Source organism: Pseudorasbora parva, chromosome 22 (assembly GCF_024679245.1).
Source record: "Pseudorasbora parva isolate DD20220531a chromosome 22, ASM2467924v1, whole genome shotgun sequence".
Lineage (NCBI taxonomy): Eukaryota > Metazoa > Chordata > Actinopteri > Cypriniformes > Gobionidae > Pseudorasbora > Pseudorasbora parva.
This window is the reverse complement of record NC_090193.1, coordinates 5319047-5342900: the sequence shown is the minus strand read 5'-3', so window position 1 is coordinate 5342900 and position 23854 is coordinate 5319047. Positions and strand designations below refer to the sequence as shown.

Genomic DNA, 23854 nt, shown 5'->3' with positions numbered 1-23854 from the left:
TAAAAGTTGATTTTTATTTCACACCTAATAAATGTTAAAATTCATATAAATTTCAATTATACTGCAATGTTTAATATCTATCATTAATGTAAAAAAAAAATCTATGTCAGAGACATCAGTTGTAGCATTAGTATAAGTGATACTGGCCTTCATTCATAAAAAGTTAAAATATTAAAAAATATTGTTTTTAAGTTGTTTCTACATTAATTTGGAGAGTAACTGCGATATTACAATATAAAAATATTAAAAACTTAGATGTTTTTAATTGCGAATAATCACAATTAATTACAGAAGAAATGTAATTTGTTTTTTTTAATCGATTGACAACACACAGACACACACACACACACACACACACACACACACACACACAATTAAGCCACAATCATTATTTTAAAAATATATATTTGATGACCACAATAAATACACAATTTGAGTCGACCTATTATATAAATATTTTTATATTATTTGATTATTTTTAATTATACACACAATTTAAAAATAAAATAAACCCTACATTCATGCTGTGTAAGTTTTTGATGTTTAAAAAAAAACAACAAAAAAAAACAAAAAAAATTCTAGGATCATATGTGTCAACCACCAATTTACATTCATGATAATTTAATGCTTTAAATTCAGCATGAAAATTTATCAAGATCCAAAGATCACAGGGGCTTAACAGGACCCTCTTAAACAAGGTTAAAGTGTTTTTGCTGTGCATCTTAAGGTTCGTTTGAATGTAAGAGCTTGATCTGGGCACGGCAGTGATCACTACACTGGAGTAGCTAGTGATTGGCTGTTCTCTTCAACTATCTTGTGTTTTACAAAAAGGACAGGGTCATCTCTTTGCATCAATCTGCTTGAAGCCCTTCAAGGCCGTTTGCCTGAACGCCACACATTCCATCAAAATCAGATTTATATCTGAGATATGCCTCTCGACCTTGGAGATTGTGTGGTAAATATATTTGAAATTGTGATGGGTTATTCTAAGCACTAGCTTATGTTTACACCCGAAAACTTACACTTTCTCAACCTTGAGCAAAGTGTTTTAGCAAAAGACCAGTGTTAGCATTACTGCTGCTTGTTACATACAGCAAATGTGTAACGGCTAATATACACATTAACCATGGTTTTGTGCTGTTTTGTGCAGGCATGTGTTCCTATATCAATATTTTGTTGTTATTAGAACAAACTTAGTCCTCACATTGTTTATAAATGTACCTATTAACTACTCCTGTATTTTTTTGTGATAATTTCAACCGCATGTGTCTGTGGCATAATTTCTGCATGACACTTTCAAATTGAAATGTCCAGTGAGGTAGCCTGACAAGCCAGACCCACATCAAGATGTTTGGTCTGGAAACTCACCATTGACAGCTCAATCTGAGGGGCGGGATAAACGGTTGTCTTTCAAACTCCCTCTGCACGCGATTGGATAGCTCTACACCAATCAGAGCAACGAAGGTGAAACAGTGCTTGTTGATAGATTAAACATTCACCGTATCCGGTCGGCTAAACACATCTTCCCTTTTTAAGAATGACTTCAGTGTCATTCTTCGTTCTTTTCTCAGAGAAAAGCTTAACTCCAAGTCTTCCAGAATCGCAGTCAAAGCTGATTCGAAAGACCGCCGCCGTTCGCCAGTTTCTGTGTTTACTAGAAGCACGCAAACGCAACTTGGCCGTCGTCATGATGGCCCCACCCGCCGACTCTATACACGACGTGATTGGCCCGTCCAGATTGAGAGGAATGCAGCTCAGAAGGGTATTGAGAGTTCCTAGACCACACAGATTAAATTTGCTGCCGCTAGGGTGCGTCTAGATTTCTAGGCTACCAGTGAGGGGCACTAAAAGTGTGTTCAGTTTTATTCAAAACAATTGACATGGGTCTGACAATGTTTTATTTTTAGTGTTTGTTGTACTGTATGTATCGTGTTTACCACCAATAAGGGCTGGGTATCGTTAACATTTTTGAGATATCGATACCAATACCTTGACTTTGATACCGGTTCCTGAATGATTATGAATGTAATTGTTTATCAATAAACTAGTGTTTTCTGAGTTGGTTTTTGCTGCAAAGATTATGCTGACAATGCTGATGTTACGGGAGTCCATGGCGGATCAGGAGCCATGGGAGTCCATGGCGGATCAGGAGCCGTGGGAGTCCATTGCCGATCAGGAGTCGTGAGAGTCAATGGCGGATCAGGAGCCTCAGGAGTCCATGGCGGATCAGGAGCCTCAGGAGTCCATGGCGGATCAGGAGCCTCAAGAGTCCATGGCGGATCAGGAGCCTCAGGAATCCATGGTGGATCAGGAGCCGTGGGAGTCCATGGTGGATCAGGAGCCGTGGGAGTCCATGGCGGATCAGGAGCCTCAGGAATCCATGGCGGATCAGGCGCTTCAGGAATCCATGGCAGATCAGGAGCCGTGGGAGTCCATGGCGGATCAGGAGCCTCAGGAGTCCATGGCGGATGAGGCGCTTCAGGAATCCATGGCGGATCAGGCGCCTCAGGAATCCATGGCGGATCAGGCGCCTCAGGAATCCATGGCAGATCAGGAGCCTCAGGAATCCATGGCGGATCAGGAGCCTCAGGAATCCATTGCGGATCAGGAGCCGTGGAAGTCCATGGCGGATCAGGAGCCTCGGGAATCCATGGCGGATCAGGAGCCTCGGGAGTACATGGTGGATCAGGAGCCTCAGGAGTCCATGGCGGATCAGGAGCCTCAGGAATCCATGGCGGATCAGGAGCCTCAGGAGTCCATGGCGGATCAGGAGCCTCAGAAATCCATGGCGGATCAGGAGCCTCAGGAGTCCATGGCGGACGGATCAACTTTATGCTCTCAAGTTTATTCTGTGCACTGTCAAGTGCTTTGTCAGATTTGTCATGTTGCCGGTCTTGGCAGCAATCATCTTGTCCAGCCGCCATATCACCCTGTAGCCTAAGACTGGTTTCCCACTGAAGCTAAGCAGGGTTGAGCCTGATCAGTACCTGGATGGAAGACCTCCTGAGAAAACTAGGTTTCTGCTGGTAGAGGTGTTAGTGAGGCCAGCAGGGGGGCGCTCACCCTGTGGTCTGTGTGGGTCCTAACACCCTAGAATAGTGGACACTATACTATAACTGATCCTCTGTCTCTCTAACAAAGAAAACAGCTACACAAATTTTGAAGGAATGAGATCTACTTGAGGGGTGAGACCTACCATGGCCTTGTAAGTTTGCCCAATAGTTAGCTGCCAGCTGTTCCCTCCTTAATTGTAGAGGCATCTCCCCCATCTCTACCTGTAACGCTACTACAGATGTCGTCCGAAAAGCCCCACTACATACTCTAAGTGCTTGTGTTTGTAAAACGTCTAACTTGGCCAGTGTAGTTCTTGCTGCATCTCTATATGCTATACACCCATAATCAATAACAGATTTAATCAGTGCAACATATATCTCCTTCAGTGATTGCCTGCTGCCCCCCCAATCCTCACCTGTCAGTCATCTCATTACATCTAATGCCTTTTTTACACTTTACTATAATTTTCTCTATGCTACCTGCCCATGTTAACCTAGCATCAAAAACCATTCCCAAAAACTTAAATGACTCCAGTACATGCCCATATAATTTAAGATTAACCTTTTCTGCCTAATTTTTCCTTGAAAAGAAAACCACTTGAGTTTTTTCTTTTGAAAATCTAAAACCCCATCTCATCGACCAACGTTCTACCAATCCTTTTGCTTCCTGGACCTTACTTACTGTATACTTAATATTCTCTCCTCTTTTCCACAAAGCCCCATCATCTGCAAACAACGATCTTCCTATCCCAGGCCCTACCGCAGAAAATACATAATTTATCATGATGGTGAAAAGCAAAGGAATAATAACACTGCTCTGAGGGGTCCCATTTTCTACAATATATCTACCTGATATTTCTTTTCCAATTTTCACCCGAATAGAACGTCCATACAAAAAAATCCTACACCCAGTTAAAGGCCCTACCTCCTATTCCCAAAATATCTAATTGAATCAACAATCCCTCTTTCCACATCATATCACGCTTTTTCAACATCTAGGAAGACTGTGACCCCTGTTTCCCTGTTAACCTGGGATTTCCTTATTTCATCTTCTAGACATAGCACTGGATCCATTGTACCTCTGCCCTTCCTGAATCCACTTTGAAATGACGTAATTAATCCCCTCTTCTCCAAAAAAATAGACCAATCTGTCTGTTATCATACGTTCCATAACTTTACCCACATGAGATGTTAAAGCAATTGGTCTATAACTAGTAGGTTTAGTAGGATCCTTTCCTGGTTTCTTAATTGGGACTACAAATGCTTCTTTCCATCTTTCTCATCTCCTCCTGGTGAGGTCATCCCTGCTCTAGCAATTGCCCTCTCCATCTCTTCCCTAGAAAATCGTGCACTCAATGCATCATCCACTTCCTCTCTTTTTCCCAAGACTCCCGGATATACCTTCAATGTCTTTTCTCTTCCTTTCTTCCAATCCTCTTCTAGATTATCAGAACTATGTATAGCTACAAAAGCATTTGCCATCATTTCTGCCTTTTCCTTATCAGTCACTGCCTTCTCCCCACTAACCATTACAGGAAAGCCCCATTCCCTCCTTACTCCACCCATCTTCCTTATCATTCCCCATACTTCTCCCACAGGTGTCATTCGTCCTATTGAGCTGCAGAACTGACACCAATAATTTATCTTATACTGCCGTATGGTCTTTCTTACTAATGCTTGCGTCTTTTTATATTGTACAAAATGCTCATAATTATGAGTCCGTCTTAATTGCCTGAAAGCCCTATTCCTACCTCGTACTACTTCTCTGCATTCCTCTGTCCACCATGGAACTGCTTTCCTTCTCATTTTCCCAGAACTCTTAGGAATAGTTTCATCTACCATCCCTTTAATGATTTCCTGGAAATTACCATAATCTTTTTCAATATCAATATCTCTAACCTCTCCACCCAACCTTTCCTCATATAACTCCTTGAATTTTGTCCAATTAGCCTTTCCAAACATCCATTTCCCACATCCCTCTTCAGCCTGTTCTTTCACCTTCCTTCTAATTGAGCATAATACAGGAAAAGGATCACTACCATTGTTGACTCATCCCATACCTTCCATTCACATATTCTTACAATATCATTAGATGTAAAGATAAGGTCTATTGCTGACTCATTTCCTGAAGCCATATCAATCCTTGTACCTCTACCATCATTAATACACACCAGCCCTTTCAAATCCAACAACGCCTCTATTATCCGACCATTTTCATCCATCTTCTTTCCACCCCAAAGAGAACTATGAGCGTTAAAATCCCCACACCACACAACCTTTCTTCTGTCCTGTCCCTCGATCTCTTCCATTTTATCTAACTCCAATCTCCTACATGGATTATAAAAGTTAATTATAGATACACTATCCTATCCTACCGATACCTCAACCACTACATATTCCAACTCCTTTCCCAATCCCAGGATCCTATATGGAATCCCCTTTTTAATAAATGTAGCACATCCTCCCCCATTCCCTTAATTTCTATCTCGACGAACAACCACATACCCCTGTATCACAAAATCCAGATTTGGTCTTAGCCAGGTCTGCTGAATACACATAACATATGGCTTTTCCACCATTTCATCAATACAATGTTTAAACTCTTGCCCATTTGCTACCAAGCTTCGGGCATTCCAACTGTATTAATAATACCATAATTAATATTAACCAACCCATGTTTCCTGACTAGACTGATGATTGAGATCATCTCTCACTGTTTCCCATGTCAGTCCCACTATATCCAAATGTCGTACTGCAGCCATGACAATCAACTGTATTCTTTCTATCTTTGATTTAACATCTGTTGTGCAATTAATCACACCCGCAATAAATGTCGCTAGCTTCCTTACATTCACTTGCATCTTATTTCCCTCACTCTGCTTTATTTGTCTTGCTTCATTGTCCACACTACCACCCCTTTGACTTTCTGTTGTCTGATTTCTGACTTTTTTAACTGCTTCTGCATATGATACCTTCTGTCCCACTCTTACATGCTGTACTTGTACTGCTTCCTTCTTCATCACTGCACATCCTCCATAAGCCACATTATGAGCACCTCCACAATTAAAACATTTAGGTAGTACATCTTCCCCGCACTGACCATAACTATGATTCCCTCCACATCTGGCACATCTTCTTTCCTCCTTGCACATCACTGCTACATGTCCAAACCGTTATAGCATCTAAGTGGTTTTGGCACATAAGGTTAACAAAGTAACTCATATATCCAATTGTTACTTTTTTCTCCCTCAAACATCTCCCTCAAACTGTAACAAAACTGACTGACTATCCTCCTTAACTCCCTCTCTTGTTGTTTGAAGTCTAAATGCTGAATGCACTCATCATATTCCCTCCTCTTAAATTAGTCCTCACCTCTTCCATTCCTACACATACTGGAATGCCTGTAATCACCCCTTTACTCCATTTTCTTCTTCCCTGCTCATTTACAACACTCTCCACCTGAAATTGCCCCAGTCTTTCCAGTCAGAGTGCCCGATCCTTCTGACCCACGTCTTTACATGTAATCAGTAAACTTCCATTTCTTAGTACCCTTGCTGCAACTATATCACCAATCGCCTTTTTTATTGCTAATGTCAGTCTAACTGGATTCACACCTTCCACTCCACCTTCCTCCCGAAACATGATAACTACTTTATGTTCTTCATTTCGTTCATCTAATGTACTCATATCACTCTCGTCATCACTCACATCCGAGTTACTACTTGTCCCTAGAGTACTAGCCTTCCTTTTTTTCTTCAGATTATAATTTTTACTTCCTACCTGCTATTCCTTTCCACCTTTCCCCTTATCTCTTTCTCTTCCATCTCCTTCCTCCATCTCCGGTCCAGTCACAGTACAGCTGTGCCAAATCCACGCAAGCCTCGCCAAAACAACCGCCTTCAGCTGGTGTTTCTTCTTGTATGGTTCTCCAAACAGACAACGCTGCCCTCTATCTTACTCTACTACTTCCTCATCTTTTAACCACACCAAGGGAGCACTCTAGGATCCCCTGGTGGTGAGGACGAAAACTTTTAACTAAAACCACTAGAACCTTGTACAGTTAATGACACTGTTACAATACTGTCAGAGAGCACCGTCCTTCGGATGGGACGTTAAACCAAGTTCCTGACTCTCAGTTTAAAAATGTCCTTCGATAAAGAGTAGGGGTGTAACTCAGGCATCCTGGCCAAACTTGCCCACTGGCCCCTGTCCATCATGGCCTCCTAATTATCCTCATAAACTGATTGGCTTCATCACTCCGTCTCCTCTCCACCAATCAGCTGGTGTGTGGTGGGCGTTCTGGCACAAAATGGCTGCCGTCGCAGGAGTGGATGCTGCACATTGGTAATGGTTGAGGAGATTCCCCCTTCCATGTAAAGCACTTTGAGCACCTAGAAAAGCACTATATAAATGTAACAAATTATTATCTTGTTGCAAATATTGCATCACTGGCTGTTGGCATTGAGCCTGGTGAAATGTAAGCACACTTTTGATCTTTTCCATATCTTTTACATCTATGAGGGTTCGGGCACTTATACATTACAGCCTTGAATGTGAGCCAAGTCTCTGTGGGCAACCGCATAAACTACACTCTCAGAAAAAAAAGGTACAGTGCTGGCACTGGGGCGGTCCCTAAGGTACAAAAGTGAATGATGCATATGTACCCTAAATGGTACATATTAGGCAAGGCAAGGCAAGGTAAGTTTATTTATATAGCACATTTCATACACAATGGCAATTCAAAGTGCTTTACATAGAAAGGAATTAAAATAGGGATAAAAAAAATGCATAAGAAAAAGAATACAATGTAAAGAGAATTAAAAATAATAAAATGATGATAACCAAAGAAAAGAACAGGTAAACTAAAACAGTTATAAAACGAATTTAAAAAATGATGCATAGATAAGGTGCAATCAGTCGGACGTACAGTGGCTCAGAGCTCATTCAGTAAATGCTCAGCTAAACAGATGTGTTTTCAGTCTGGATTTGAATGTGGCGACTGTTGGAGCACATCTGATCTGTTAGTACCTTAAAAGGTACATATCAGTACTTTAAGAGTGCAAATTAGTACCTTAAAGGTACATAGTAGAACCTTAAACGTACATATTAGTACTTTTTGGTTTTGTACCTTAGGGTACTGCCCCAGTGACAGAAATGTACCTTTTTTTTTCTGACAGTGTAGTGTTTTTCCTTGATGCCACTGCCAATTGTGCTGAATGCTTATTTGCTTACTGATGTTGACAAGGTTAACCCCATATGGAATCAACATTTGGTAGCGAATGACAAGCAATGTTTCAGTACTCGATAGTATCGAGGCAATTCAGTTGGCACCTAAAAAGTATCGAAATTGATACCCACCCCTACTACTCATACCACCAAACCTGTCCTAACCTTGCCCATATCCAAACTCAATAGCAGGACTATTGTTTTGTAATACTACATCAACAAAACTTTTGCATCTTTCTACATCAAACTTTCTACATCAGAAACATTTTTGCACAGTAGTTAAAGATACCTATTATAAAGTGGGACTAAATGTGGAAGTAAATGTGCAAAAATTAGTCTTTATTCATAGATCTTCCAGTGTAATCATAATTCGTTTGAAAAGGAATGAAAGTTTTACTTGTGTTCATTTCAGCTGCAATTTTGACTGACACTAGTGCACATTGTACTTGATAATGTTCTCATTTCACACCTCTGTGCATTTGCCAAAACGGTCTATGCATTGATTTTCCATTTATTCACCCCAGAGAACAGTGGAAATTGACATTTCTAGTTGGAAGTACATACATAAAGATAGTATCCGGCTTTTAAAAGTGTGCAGAAATGTGGTGTGGCATGACATTCAGAGCTGATGGTCAAGAAATGTTTTGTTTCATGTTGATTGAATTAAGGGAGCAATAGATCTATACTGGGGTTTAATACAAGCCACTGCGGTCAAAGACAAATAATGAAATATGACCGTGAGCTGAGGAAGAGAGTGGGGTGGAAGTTTTGAGCCTAATGCAAAGTGACATTTAGGTGAATCCTTGTCAGTTTCGACTGACTGCCCCAACACGGGCAGCACTGATCGGGTGAGAGGGTTTACTGCCGCTGGGTTATGTAAACATCGGGAGACCGCCCGCAGGTTCATGCTCACATGGAGACAATACAATGAAATCTGGAGAAAACAACAGCGTGCGTGGGCGCATTGGTGTGCGCATGTGTATTCATGGAGCTGCAACATTGTGTTTCAGAGTGCACACAGCATGTGGGATTGTTTAGTGGTCTGACAGACTATAAATTGATTAAGCCCTCACCTAAATGAAAACAGGAAATTGCCACTTAGAAGAAGAGCCCTCTGCATTATTGACTAATATTACTCCCTAAGTGACTGAGTCGAGAACAGCAATAGAGACGATGGGTGGAAGACGGAGAGAATTGGAGCACATCAGACCCGAGCTGCTGCGGTTTGGTATAAGGCATGAAGAGAGCCAATCAAATCTAAGACCTCGCTAAAGCTTGATGAAATGACCAGACAGCACTCTGTCTACTGAGAAAAATCAATTATAGCCCAGAAAATGTTGTGGACATTGCAACAACAAAAAAAAATAATAATAATATATATATATATATATATATATATATATATATATATATATATATATATATATTTTTTTTTTTTTTTTTTTTTTTTTTTTTTTTTTAACTGGAATACATTGAAATAATCTTAAAATAAAAGTCTAATAAAGTAAAATTATGTACACACATGTTACCATTCAAAGTTTTTTTTTTTTTTTTAAAGAAGTCCAAGCAGCATTGTGAAGCAGAAAAAGCATTGTGAAATATTGCATTATATTTAAACTTTATAATTTATTCCTGTGATCAAAGCTGAATTTTCAGCATCATTACTCCAGTCTTCAGTCTCACATGATCCTTCAGAAATCATTCTCATGATGATCTGCTGCTCAAGAAACACTTTTATTATTAATGTTGAAAACAGTTGTGCTGCTTCATATTTTTTGTGGAAACCCTGATGAGATTTTCTTTTTCGTGATTCTTTGATCACATTTATTTGAAGTAGAAAACTTTTTTACCGCTATGAACATCTGTACTGTCATTTTCTATCAATTTAAGTCAGTACAGTACTGAGTAAAAGAGTTTTTTCCTTTCCAAAAACCATAATTTAGTCAAATTAAAGATTACAACAAGATTTTGATAAACTAGCATTTGTTTAAAATGTCATGATATTTTTATTTACGATGACATTTTTGAGGGTATATACTGATTCAAAAATGCCCTTTGTGTGCAGCCAAGTATAAAAAGATACAAATATATTTTAAAAACCCAGTAACCTATTAATAATGCGACAGTTGGTGATCTTTTGGCCCTTGCTAATGAAGAACGTATGCGCTATGCTGAGCCCCGCCTTCATTGCCGTGAGTGTGTGTACTGATTAAGCGCTGACCTTTACCTGCATGGAAGTACTTACTGTATGGCTGAGTGGCAGATAACCTGTTATAATGTGTTCTGAGTCTCCAGCCGGCCTGCGCATCCCACGCAGGGCCAGCTTTGACATTTCTATTAAGGCGTATGAGATTGTGCTGCCCAGGGTGAAAGTCTATTCTATCTGTGCAGGAAAGAGGTGAATTTATTGAAAGTGTGATTGCCATTGTTGCACATATGTGACTCTATGTGGAACCATTTTAATGATTTAAATATATAACAGATCATACAGGTACAGTTGTCCTTACAGGGGTGTAAGAAAATATTGTGTGAGTAATGTTTGGCGATGCTATCGATTAGTGGTGTAACGGATCACAAAACTCACGGTTCGGATCACATCACGGATCATGAGTCACGGATCGGATTATTTTTCGGATAAAAAAAAAAGGGGGAGGAGGGATCGATAAATCGATCTTTAATTTTTTTTTACAACCAAAATATGTGGAAGTGACTTGTTGGGTTTAAACCGAGACCTCTAGATGGCAGTGATGTTATCTCTAAACATAAACAGTGGCTGCGTTTACGTCTATTTTTTTAAACCCTTCCCTTGCTCACTTCCCAAAACGTCTTGTATTTTTCCTCTTGTATTAATTACACGAGTGCGAGTAACGCCACAATCTTGTTGCATTGTGGTCTATGGATCTGTCTGAAGTGTACATATAAGTAGACCCGCTCTATTGGTCCAAAAACAAGGTTGAGGGTCCGGCCAAATAAACTTCCCTCATCCACTTGACCACACTTCAAAATGACGATAGGGGATTCCCCCAAGGGGGAGTGCTTAGGGAAGTTTGTGAGTGTATGTCTAAAAGTTATGCCCATACAAATAATTTTAGGCTCTCCCAAGATTACCAATCTTGTCGATTTCTGTGGTAGTGGCTCCTAAATGGTGGTCCCTACGTCATACAGTGAGAGAGGTTCAAGCCGGCATCATCACGGTCTTGCAACCAAAGATAGCCTACAATCATTTTCTGACAGAAATTTAGCATGATGATCTCACAGGGTGTTTGCTGCTATGACCAACCTCTACTGACTCGCCGATAAAAATTTGATATGAAATGGCGTATTTGTCAAAGCAACATAGCATTAAAACTTAAAGTCCCCATGTAGTCAATCATTTTATCCCTTTAAAATCATCTTTGATCATCAAAAAATTGGTTTATGCCTTAAAATAACTTGAATGTAACTCTACACCCGTGCCTCATTCAGTTTACGCTGTCCTATAAATATGCAAATTATCCCCACATCCACTCACTCGCACCAGCTCAGAGATCAACTCATTGATGATCACACATTGAAGTGATTGGTTACAAGGTAGTTTGTGACGTCAGAAACAACAGCTATTTCAAACTGCGTTTTTGAGACTTTTTTTTTGGTTCACTGGACTTTTAAGGAGAAAATACTGCAATGGTGTTGACATGAATTTGCACATGGTTTATCTTGAAGCATATAAAAAACACCACATAAACAACATTTAAAACTTGATTTTCACCACAGGGGAACTTTAAAACTACTTACCTCAGTCTCCTTTTACAAAATTGGCTTGCCAATTTGGCGGTGAGAAAACAGTGGTTAAGAAAGCATCTGATCATAGCAATGTAGATACATTTGCACAAGCTTTGCAATTTAGCACACCATTCAAGTCATGTCACGATCATTATATTTAAAAGATTGTTTAAAAGCAAGCATCTTTACAGTATTTAACATGAAGAAATAGTCTCTGTGTCTCTTTCAATTAGAATTGCAACTAAAAAGTGCTTCTCCGGTGTATTTAAAGTTTTAATTTTACTTGCGGACGTCCGACTTTCAGGGACTATGCGTAAGTAATGAACCGGAGAAGATTTTAATGTCAAAGAAGGCCCTAGAGCAACACCTACGTTGTATGTTATCGCCAGGGCTTCACAACACCAACCACTCAAAGTAATGTCAAAATGCCGTAACGTCAGTATTGACGTAAACAGTAAGTTCTGTATGTTTTAAGTGAATGTAAACATTTGAGAAAGAAATTGCATGTGTTAAAGGTGCACTATGCAACTTTTCGTCCACTGGAGGGCTCCTATTCTAAACAGCTCGCGAGTACCGGGACTTTTATTATGACGGGACGGGACACAGTCGCCGGGCGCGCGCACTTCCGCTTTTTCCGGTCAGGTAAAAACAGCTATTTTTATCATATCAGATACATTCAAGGGGACAAGGGCTTCGGCCATCCGTCTGCTCTCTTCCCTGAACTGAAATGAAGTAGTGGGCTGTACTTTCCACACGATTGACATCTGGTTCAAGTACGGCAGGTTGGCTGGTGGTTATGTTGCCCGCATACCGCCTCCCATGGCCGAGACTGGTATTACGACACCTGTCGGGCTGGGGCTAGTAATGCTACTGCTAATTAAGGTTGATATCTCTGCAGCACTATAACTTGACATTTTTTTAATGACATCATCGCCCTTATTTCTTCTCATTCTTTTGATGCGTGTAGGTCATTTTTGGGATATTTTTACCTCAATTTTTACACATGGCACCTTTAAAGTATAATGGATCAGTGCATCAGATCTTAAATTGACAGCATAATTATGAGATAATATTAAAAATATCTATATTTTTTCCCCATGATATGGATGTCAAAATTGTGGCCAGTGAAAATACTGAGTGGCTAGTAACTATAGCAGACCACTAGCCACAGTGACCGGTGAGCAAAAAAGTCAAGCCCTGGTTATCGCCATCATCCGGAACTTTTCCAGAAAGTTCATTTGGCAAGTTGTTTTGAACTTCCGAAACAGACACCCAACAAACTTTGTATTTGCCTGATTTTGTTCAAAATAACACCACACTAGTTTGTTTTTTGATTTAGCTTGATGCATATCGGGGTGTTAATGCATAATACTACATAGAGATCTATTAGAGGTCTACATTATCTGTGATGTGCTGTCCAGCCTATTCCATTAGATGCGGGTGGGATTTCCATTACTATATGCAGGTCTTCCCAGCCTCCCACAGCACTGCAGAGAGCACTGCACCTGACAAATGAGAGGGAGACATACGCATCTCAGAAGATCGATTCTTCTTGTCCTTCTGTTTACCCCATCCCAAGAGACCTCTGGTGTACTGCATTACACTAACCCCTAATGCAGGGAATCCTTTTTCTTTTTCTTTTTCTTCACAGCCTACACTGTAAACCCTAATGTTGTCTTTACTTAAACAAATCAAGTAAACTTGACTAAATTATACAAGTTTAGTCTAAAAACTCAGACATATAAGTTAGTATAACTTATTAACCAACAAAATACATAAACTTAAGATTTCAAGTTGTATGAACTCAAAATCATAAGTAATTAAAATAGCTCACTCTGGTCTTGCTTTGATGTGATTGGCCATGCCAGGAGTTCTGTCTAGCAACAAGAGAATTAATTCACTGATTGGAGGACATTTCCAAAAGGCGGTCCTTTTCGCCTCATCTGTTGCTTGTTGCTGATTCAAATTAAGATGGAGACTTTTTCATTGTGTGTAATCTTAAATTCGGTAAGTAAAAATTTGTAAGTTACTAAACATAACAATAATACGTGAACTAACTTATAATCAAATTGACTTTATTTCTGTTTTAATGAAAATAATAGTTTTGTTGGAAGTCACCATGATGGAGATAAGTGTTTGCTTTAGTTGGGCTCTTGACAAATGATAATGTAATATTAGTGTTTCTCTGGCTGCTTTGTGTTTGTGAGACACCTATGTTAAGCAACAAAAAGCCAAGAGAAATATCATCAAGTGGTGTTGTTTATTCATTGATGATGATAATAACATCATCATATATAGGCAGAATCCCTGATCTTGTGCAGAGTCCAATGCTTTGGATGTCAAAGCAGTTATTAATAGTTTTGAAATATTAATAATACTAGAATCTTCACTATTGTGCTAATATAATTTTTTTTTTATGTGCACAAAATGTTTAAATCTATGGCATTAATTAGACATACACACACATCACTAATCTGCGTATGAATCTCTACAATGGTGACAAAAAACTTTTTAAAATGGTGAAAAAAATCTGATAAACAGATCAACTCTGAACATAAAACAAGCTAAAAAAAACATCAGAACAAAACAGCAAAAGTAACAGCAAATAGTAAGAATTCAAAGAAAATGTGTCACAATTCAGACGCATAATTTATTCATGCCGCAATGCATGTTGGGACCAATAGGGGAGTTTTGATTGGTTGTACCCAGCATGCTGTACTGAACTGGTGTAGCCAGTTTGGTGAACTTAACAATTTAAGTACAGTGAATGTGAGCACCAAGTTAAGTGAACTTAAATATACAAGTTTTAGGAGACTCCATTACTCAATTGAATTGAGGGAATCACTTTCCTCAAATCATTTGAGTATTCTCAACTTATTAGGGTTTACAGTGTATTAAGTTTCTAGGCTGTGGAAATGCCCCAGTGCCACGGGCTGAAACGGCTGGCAGAACAACAGCACTGCTGAATGTAGTTCAGGATTTGCTCCTAATTTGTAATGGCACATTCAAAAAAGGACAAGAGACAATCTAAATGAACATTCCTCGGTTTCATTCTCCTCCTCATAAATGTATAATTAGGCAGTCTTAATCAAAGATAAATGTGATAACGTGATCCTCAGGGATTGCTTTAGTTTATAAGATCTTATTTTTTAATCATTGCTTCAGTCACCTAGATTCCCAAACAGTTTTTTGATGCATACACTGGCACCCAAGAGTAAACGTCTTTTAATGAATTGATAAAGAGGATAATTACTCTCCAGGCTACACACGGGCATTAGTCATGTATTAGTCGGGGATTCCGAAGGTTAATGTAATTTTTTCTGCTTTTCATTATATTGTATCATTTTTTTATCACCCACTTAATCTCTAATGGGCATAGGGAATTGAATGCTGTCTGATATTATGCTGTTGGTGGCACGTGTTTGTAATCTTGAAAAATTGATTGTTAGATTAATGTTAGATCCATGGTAAATCCCACTAAAAATTGCAGTTAAAACTAAATGCAGCAATTTTTACTGTGGAGCGTGTTAAGTTGATTGTATTTGAGCACATAAAGTTGTAACCTGCCTCGTGATGTTTGGAATTATATAAACACGATACCATACCGACTCGAGTGTATGTACGTTCAGCACGATAACTTGCGCATTCTGCTTTATTAGCGTTTGTTCTACTGGCACTGCTTGAGTTTATGTTTTTGTTCTTTAGGGATATATTCTTTTATTTATACATATTGTTTAATGTTTTTAACTGAAAGAAAACCTTAAGATATAGCCTAACATAAGCTTGTTCAGAAATTGTGATGAAAAAACGTCATTTTCGTAAAATAACAATTTAAATAAACAAATATTTGAATTTTTATTTTATTTTATTTTATTCTTATTAGCCCAAATATTCGAATACAACATTTTTGAAAAATGCCCATCCCTATTTTCCTATGTCCATGTAATGCTACCTCAAATGCTCATTGAAATGCTCCCACAGTGCTTTACAATGTGTGTGTGCACGTTTCTTTTTTATTCCGTGGTGTTGTAGTTCTTTCTTTTGCAAGTCCAAATATAATTTACTGTATTACAACAACAAATGAGACCAACATGCATCGTATATCACAGCCAATCACTTTCTGATTGTAGCCTAGCGCAGACACATAAAACTGATCTCATTCTTTAACTAACAGTTCTCCAGTTCCGTGATTGTGGGAGCGAAGGCGAATCATAACATCTTTCACCTGCCGTCTGGTGACTGTACTCTGCCTTTGTATTGTCTGGCAAAATGTCACACCAAGGCAAATGGCAGTAATGTCGACATTATCAATATCTGGTTGCTGATCACCGTTTGTAAAATCATTATAGTAACACCTGTATAAAATCTAGTGACCATGGCATTTATTTTGGATTATTTACAATTGCTTTTTTATATGGAGCAGTTTGGTAGCCTATTCATTGGATGGCTGACTAGACTAATTATCCTGGCTAGTAGCTAGCTAACCGAAGTAGATTGTGATCTATCTAATTTGTTAGTCTAAAATGCATATTTTGTGTTACACAATTTTTTACCTTGAACTTGATGTCTGCATTTCAAAGCCACCTCAACTATCCTTATTAATAAAAACAACCACTCAGCTATTTGTTTTACCTAGACTTTTATTCAGGTATTGTGTGTGTCAGAAGTGCTTCAATGGCAGATGACAAGCTACAAACAGCAAACTTTAATAGAGCAAAACAAAGGCAGAATACTGTAACTCCAGGCCTTTTGGCTTTGTAGGGCAGTATTGTCATTTGTTTATAAGTTCTTATTTTATTACTGACTGTTTACTTTATTAATTAATTACTTGTGAACTTATATTAACCAATTGCTTATTGTTGTGGTTTACATGTAAGACTTTGGTCCCCCCATCTAAGCGGGAAAATTTACCACCACAAAATCAGTCATTTTGATCGAATAATAATATTTAATAATAATAATAATCATAATCATAATCATAATCATAATAATAATAATATACAGGTGCTGGTCATATAATTATAATTTCATCAAAAGGTGTATTTATTTCACTAATTCCATTCAAAAAGTGAAACTTGTATATTATATAACACACGGACTGATATACTTCAAACGTTTTTTTCTCATTAATGTTGATGATTATAACTGACAACTAATGAAAATCCCAAATTTAGTAGCTCAGAAAATTAGAATATTGTGAAAAGGTTCAATATTGAAGACACCTGGTGCCACACTCTAATCAGCTAATGAACTCAAAACGCCTGCAAAGGCCTTTAAATGGTCTCTGTCTAGTTCTGTAGGCAACACAATCACGGGGAACACTGATGACTTTACAGTTGTCTAAAAGACGACTATTGACACCTTGCAGAAGGAGGACAAGACACAAAAGGGCATTGCAAAAGAGGCTGGCTGTTCACAGAGCTCTGTGTCCAACCACATTAATAGAGAGGCGACGGGAAGAAAAAAAGATTTGGTAGAAAAAAAGTGTACAAGCAATAGGGATAACCGCACCTTGGAGAGGATTATGAAACAAAACCCATTCAAAAATGTGGGGGAGATTCACAAAGAGTGGACTGCAGCTGGAGTCAGTGCTTCAAGAACCACTACACACAGGCGTATCCATGACATGGTTCAAACCAATCTTGAGCAACAGACAGCATCAGAAGCGTCTCTCCTGGTCTAAAGACAAAAAGGACTGCTGAGTGCTCCGAAGTTATGTTCTCTAATGAAAGTAAATGTTGCATTTCCTTTGGAAATCAGGGTCCCAGAGTCTGGAGGAAGAGAGGAGAGGCACACAATCCACGTTGCTTGAGGTCCAGTGTAATGTTTCCACAGTCAGTGATAGTTTGGGGTGTCATGTCATCTGCTGGCGTTGGTCCACTGTGTTTTCTGAGGTCCAAGGTTAACACAGCCGTATACCAGGCAGTTTTAGAGCACTTCATGCTTCCTGCTGCTGACCAACTTTATGGAGATTTAGATTTCATTTTCCAACAGGACTTGGCACCTGCACCCAGTGCCAAAGCAACCAGTACCTGGTTTAAGGACCATGGTAGCCCTGTTCATAACTGGCAAACTCGCCTGAACGTAACCCCATAGAAAATCTATGGAGTATTGTGAAGAGGAAGATGTGATATGCCAGACCCAACAATGCAGAAGAGCTGAAGAAATTTTCAAATTTTCTGAGATACTGAATTTGGGATTTTCATAATCATCAAAATTAAAAGAAATAAACATTTGAAGTATATCAGTCTGTGTGTAATGAATGAATATAATATACAAGTTCCACTTTTTGGAATAAGTGAAATAAATCGAATGAACCTCATTGGTTCTTGAGGATATATATACTGTATAGTTTCTTCAAGAACCAATGAGGTTCATTCTTGAGTTACACAGCACGTTTGAGCTTCAGCAAGAACCAATGAGGTTCATTCTTGAGTTACAAGTGACACATCTGTGGCACATTTGAGATCAATATTCATACTGTATGTGAATAAAAGCCTACATTCAATCTGTTTATCATATAAAGCGATCGTGTATCTTAAATGTAGACTAAACTGCTCAATTCATATTAATTCATATAAATAATATGATGTCATGTCCTCCTTCAAGGTGCCTGTGGGACTCATTTAGCAGGCATGGCTAACATGGCACACATGGTGCTTTTGTGGCCGGTGGAAGTCAGGGCAGAAGGAATCACTGTGTGAAGGAGAGATGCACTATAGGCAGGGATGCAGATGGATCTGTGGAAACTGCATTACCCTGCTGTTGAGCACAGTAAAACTTGTAATTTGGGCTCAAAGTAATGGCTCTTCCTGTTTATCCCAATTAGACCGTGCAGCTGGGGTTGACTGCACACATCAGCCATCATTTAGCCGCACTCGTGCCTGCGTGTGTTAACACATACCCACACACAGACAAATGTATCTGTCCCTACAGAAGCTACTAAATTACTGCAGAGAGCATTTTTGCTTACTCTTGTTTTCTCATTTCTGCCTCTTTTCCCAGGACCCAGATCAATTTCACTGTGGCCATTGATTTCACCGCCTCTAACGGTAAGCAATTAAGTGGAGAGAACGGTATGTGACCTCTTAAAAGGTTGAGCGATCCAAACTCAATTGTTGGCCTGCTTGTGTCGCTCAATACGCTCATATTAGTCGTCAGTGGTCGGCCCCTGTGCTGCGAGGCTGAGCGGAGAGCCATCTAAGGGTTCAAGTCACGCTGAGAGGTGAACGGTTGGATAAAACAGTCTAAAATGGCCCAGCTACAACAGCCAGTAGTGAATGTGTTTTCAAGAATGCACTTGTTCAAATAATTACTGTTCTTTCACAAGTACCTGATTCCAAACATCTTTGAATTATTCCGCAAATTAAAAAGATTTGTTCAGAACAGTGTAGCGAGCGGCCATCGCTCAACAACTGTTTGGATCCCAACTGTTCCAAGCCCTGAACTAGCTTGACAACAGAATTGGAGGACTCGTCTTTGTATTAGTTTTAAAGGGCTTATATGATGCTATTTTTAAAGATTATTATTTTGTGTATTGGGTGTAATAGAATATGTTAACATGCTTTAAAGGGTTAGTTCACCCAAAAGTACAATTTCTGTCATTAATTCCTCACCTTCATGTCGTGCCAAACCCATAAGAACATCGTTCTTCTTCAAAACACAATTTAATTAACAATTTAAAGGTCCAGAAAGGTAGTAAAAACATAGATTAAAATAGTCCATTTGACTCCAGTGTTTCAACCTCAAAGCTATGAAGCCTCGAGAATACTTTGTGCGCAAAAAACAAACAAAATAACGACTTTATTCGACATTTTCTTCTAGTCTGTGCCTGACTCTTATGCGGTTGATGCAGTTTAAACAGCACAGTGTTTCCTAGTTCTACGGCAGAAGGACTCGTGCGTATACTTTGTGTTGCTCACGTGAACAGCATCGGCCAAGGGGAAGCCGGTGTTCTGGAAGCGATGTACTGTTTGCACTGCATCAACAGTGTAAGAGTTTGACAAAGGCTAGAAGAAATTGTTAAATTGAATTGTTGAAGTGTTTTTTTGTTTTGTTTGTGCACAAAAAGTATTCTTATCGAACACCGGGACTTTTATTATGACGGGAGGGGTCGCCGGGCGCCTGCACTGATCCGCTCTTCCGGTTATGATTATGAGGTAATGCAGCTCTGTTTATCATATTAGATACATTTAAATGACGTTACTCTGTGCGTTCACTTGTTCACACTGCTAAGAGTAAAGCGCTCCTGCCAAATAAAACCCGAAACCGAGGCTAGCGCAGATATGACACCATTGACAGGCGACTTCCTCAAACCCTATGCTGAAACGTCTCGGGTCCTTGGTTAAAATAGCATTTTTCTCACAATTTACAAATAGTTGGAAACATTTGGGATATTGTAGGTACTCTACTGAACAAAATATATAACACCGGCCTAGTGGTTTTTGGATATTTTACTGCAAAAATACTACATAGTGCACCTTTAAGGTTGAGCCGCCGGAGTCACATGGACTGATTTAATGATGTCTTTACTACCTTTCTGGACCTTGAAAGTGTTCATTAAATCGCTGTCTATGGAGGGGTCGGAAAGCTCTTAGATTTCATCAAAAATAACTTCATTTGTGTTCTGAAGATGAACAGACTTACGGTCTTATGGGTTTGGAACGATATAAGAGTGATATGATAAATAAAACTATTTAACAAATAACAATTTATAGTTGTATATAATATTTACATTGTCACAAGCTGTTTATACTGTATACAACTTTTTTCACTTCAAATGTTTTATTGTGCTTAAATGACTTACTATATTTAATTGGGCTTGTTATTTTGCATTTTAAGCGTATTTTTTAAGTCAAAAGTATTCTGCAAATGTATTTGTTGCTAGTATAATTGTTTTTGTGTGGAAATTACTGTGTTTTGACTGCAGAACTTTTGGAGACATTTAAAATTGTACAAAACAATCCCGCACAATGTTGAGGCCCAATTATACAGCACATACAAACAGTATTGCTTTTATTGAACACGAATAGATAGTATTACTACCTTGAAAGCGATAACTATGTGTGAAATGTAAGGGATAATGTACACCCAGCCGGTTGTTATCGCAGAATAAACCCCGACAGAGTGTTCAGGACCCCGACGCGAAGCGGAGCATCACTCTGAAGGGGTTTGTACACCCGACCGGCTGGGTGGACATTATCCCGCTTATTACACGGCTACTAGTCTCAAATAAATAACTATTAGACACAAAATATTGTCTTGAGATTAAATATTTTATTAGCTCTTATGCAAAGCTTCTGCGAAGAAAAACTGTTCCAACCTGCTTTAAACCTTTATCTATTGCTGAAGATTTGCCATATGCTAAATGTTAAAAATGAATGCTGAAAGGGTTAGTTCACCCAAAAATGTAACCAAGCCTATGATTTACTCACCCTCAAGTTATCATAGGTGTATATGACATTCTTCTTTCAGACAAATACAATCGGAGTTATATTTAAAAAGTCCAGGCTAACATTAATCCCAGCAGTAGTTGTAGTTGTGTTTGAAGTCCATAAAAAATGCAGCTGTCCATCAAATAACGTGCTCCACACGGCTCTAATGGGTTAATAGAGCCTTCTGATTCGAATCGATGCGTTTGTGTAAGAAAAATGTCTATATTAAAAACGTTATAAAGGAAACCTGCCTTGAAGTCTTCCATTGTAACCCACGGCTCTTTAAGCCACAAGATGGCGCCAGCGTTAAGCATAGAAGTAGTACCGGTCAAGATAACTCGTATTACCCGTATGAGCGGGTGTTATCTGGAAATAACGTACCGCTGGAATGCGCGATTAACCAATCAGAATCAAGTATTTCACAGAGCCGTGTAATAATTGACGATAATGGCGCTCTGATTTCGCCCAGGTTATGTTCTTCATGAAGTAGCGGCACGCGATCAAGTGAAGTCAGTGTAGCGCGCGGCGTCATCTGTTGGTGAAAATAATCACTACACGATCCCTCCTATATAACTAGCCAGCTGCTGTGTGTTGCTTGAGCTTTTTTGCAATGTTTTTGCGGGCTGTTTTAAACAAGCTGAAAAACAGGGACAGCTCCAGTCAGGAACAGGAAAACCAATAACCGGGACTGTCCCCGGAAAACGAGCTATCCAAATTTTGTAACAAATGTGTTGGCAATGTGAATAGTATTTGAAGAATATTTTCACACACTGCTCTCATTTTTTCCCCCCTAATATGTTTGTAACTAAACTTTTTGTTTGCTGTTTAATTTCCAGGTAACCCATCCCAGTCCACGTCTCTCCATTACATGAACCCCTACCAGATGAACGCCTACGCCCTGGCACTGAAGGCAGTGGGGGAAATCATCCAGGACTATGACAGTGACAAGATGTTTCCTGCGCTGGGATTTGGAGCCAAACTGCCCCCCGATGGACGGGTGTCTCATGAGTTCCCCCTAGTGAGTGAACTGATGTTCAACTTCCTGCTGTCCTGAAACGGCCTGTGATTATTCCAAAATGATGCAAGACTCTCAATGTCTTTCTGTTTTTCTCACTTTCTCGTTTGTAAACTTGAGAGCGTGAGATGCTGGTGTGCTAGTCATTGGTGCTGTGAAAGCGGTTCAATCATGCTGAGACAAGACTGTATGGGAAATGTCTATAATTGGCATCGTCTGCTGTCATATTGATTGACACAATCCATGTTTTCTCTCCTCAGCATTGTTTTCTGTTCAACTGCTGTTGGCTTAAATGAAGGCACACATGTGAACCATCGATTTCTGTCTTTCAGAATGGAAATATCGAAAATCCCTACTGTAATGGTATCGAGGGGATATTAGAGGCGTACCATCAGAGTCTAAAGACCGTCCAGCTGTACGGGCCTACTAATTTTGCCCCTGTTGTAAATCACGTGGCCAGGTAAGTTTATCCCAAAAAAATCCTTGAAAATACGCAATCAGTTTTAAAATCAACTTAAATTGTCAGTGTGCTCACGCCATGTTCGAAACACCAGAAGTGTTTAATTATTATTAGCTTTTATCTTCGTGTTTTTCAGTTTAGCATACATTTTTGTAATTTTGTAATGTGCTTTATAATTTTTAAAATCTAAATAAATACCCTTTTAAATATTTCTATATAGCTTACAGTATTTGTTTTTGTTTTAGTTTGTCATTTTAATATTTCAACTTATTTACCTCGCCTATTTCCAGGGCAACATTTCTACTTTTCGTATCTTTTTTTTTAATCTAATATATATATATATATATATATATATATATATATTTTTTTTTTTCAATTAGTTTTAGTTAACAATAGCAACACTGAAGTTTAGACAAGGAGTAATTGGAGAGGAAATATTGGACAACTTCAGCTGTGCAATATCTGAGAGTATGGTGTTTTTAATGACAGATTGATAAACTATATCATTTTGCACCTGCCAGTCTGAATATATGGTTACAGTCTTGAGTAAAAGCATCTAAACACGGCATAAATTGATATTTATTTAGCACCACTTCTCTAACCCTGGCTTTGACCATCATTTAAACATTCAAAAGCGATTCTGGTTGTTTTTGTTGCCATGTAAAATGTCAGCCTGTTTGCACTTTGCATATAAATGATAGATTGCCAGATTTAGCGGAATGCAATGCAAATGTTATTTTCTGCCTGAATAGCGAAATTGATCTTTGTTTAGGTTTTTCGAGCATAGCATACAGTATATGAACAACAGACACATCATGAATGAGAATAAGGCTGTGCACTTTCTCCACGGACCACCACAAAACCCAAATCCTTGAAGAAACTTGAGATGATTTCACTTGGCTTC

General features: G+C 38.9%; 1 protein-coding gene across 2 annotated transcripts in view; it reads left to right on the top strand.

The window, feature by feature from the left end:
- The window catches only part of cpne5b (copine Vb), a 244805-nt gene that overhangs the window by 193164 nt on the left and 27787 nt on the right, over positions 1 to 23854 (top strand). For both annotated transcript variants that reach the window (XM_067432338.1, XM_067432337.1), the window contains 3 exons: positions 19047 to 19093; positions 22312 to 22493; positions 22823 to 22950. In XM_067432338.1, the coding sequence (XP_067288439.1) occupies positions 19047 to 19093; positions 22312 to 22493; positions 22823 to 22950 (357 nt within the window). The remainder of the gene's footprint in view (positions 1 to 19046; positions 19094 to 22311; positions 22494 to 22822; positions 22951 to 23854) is intronic.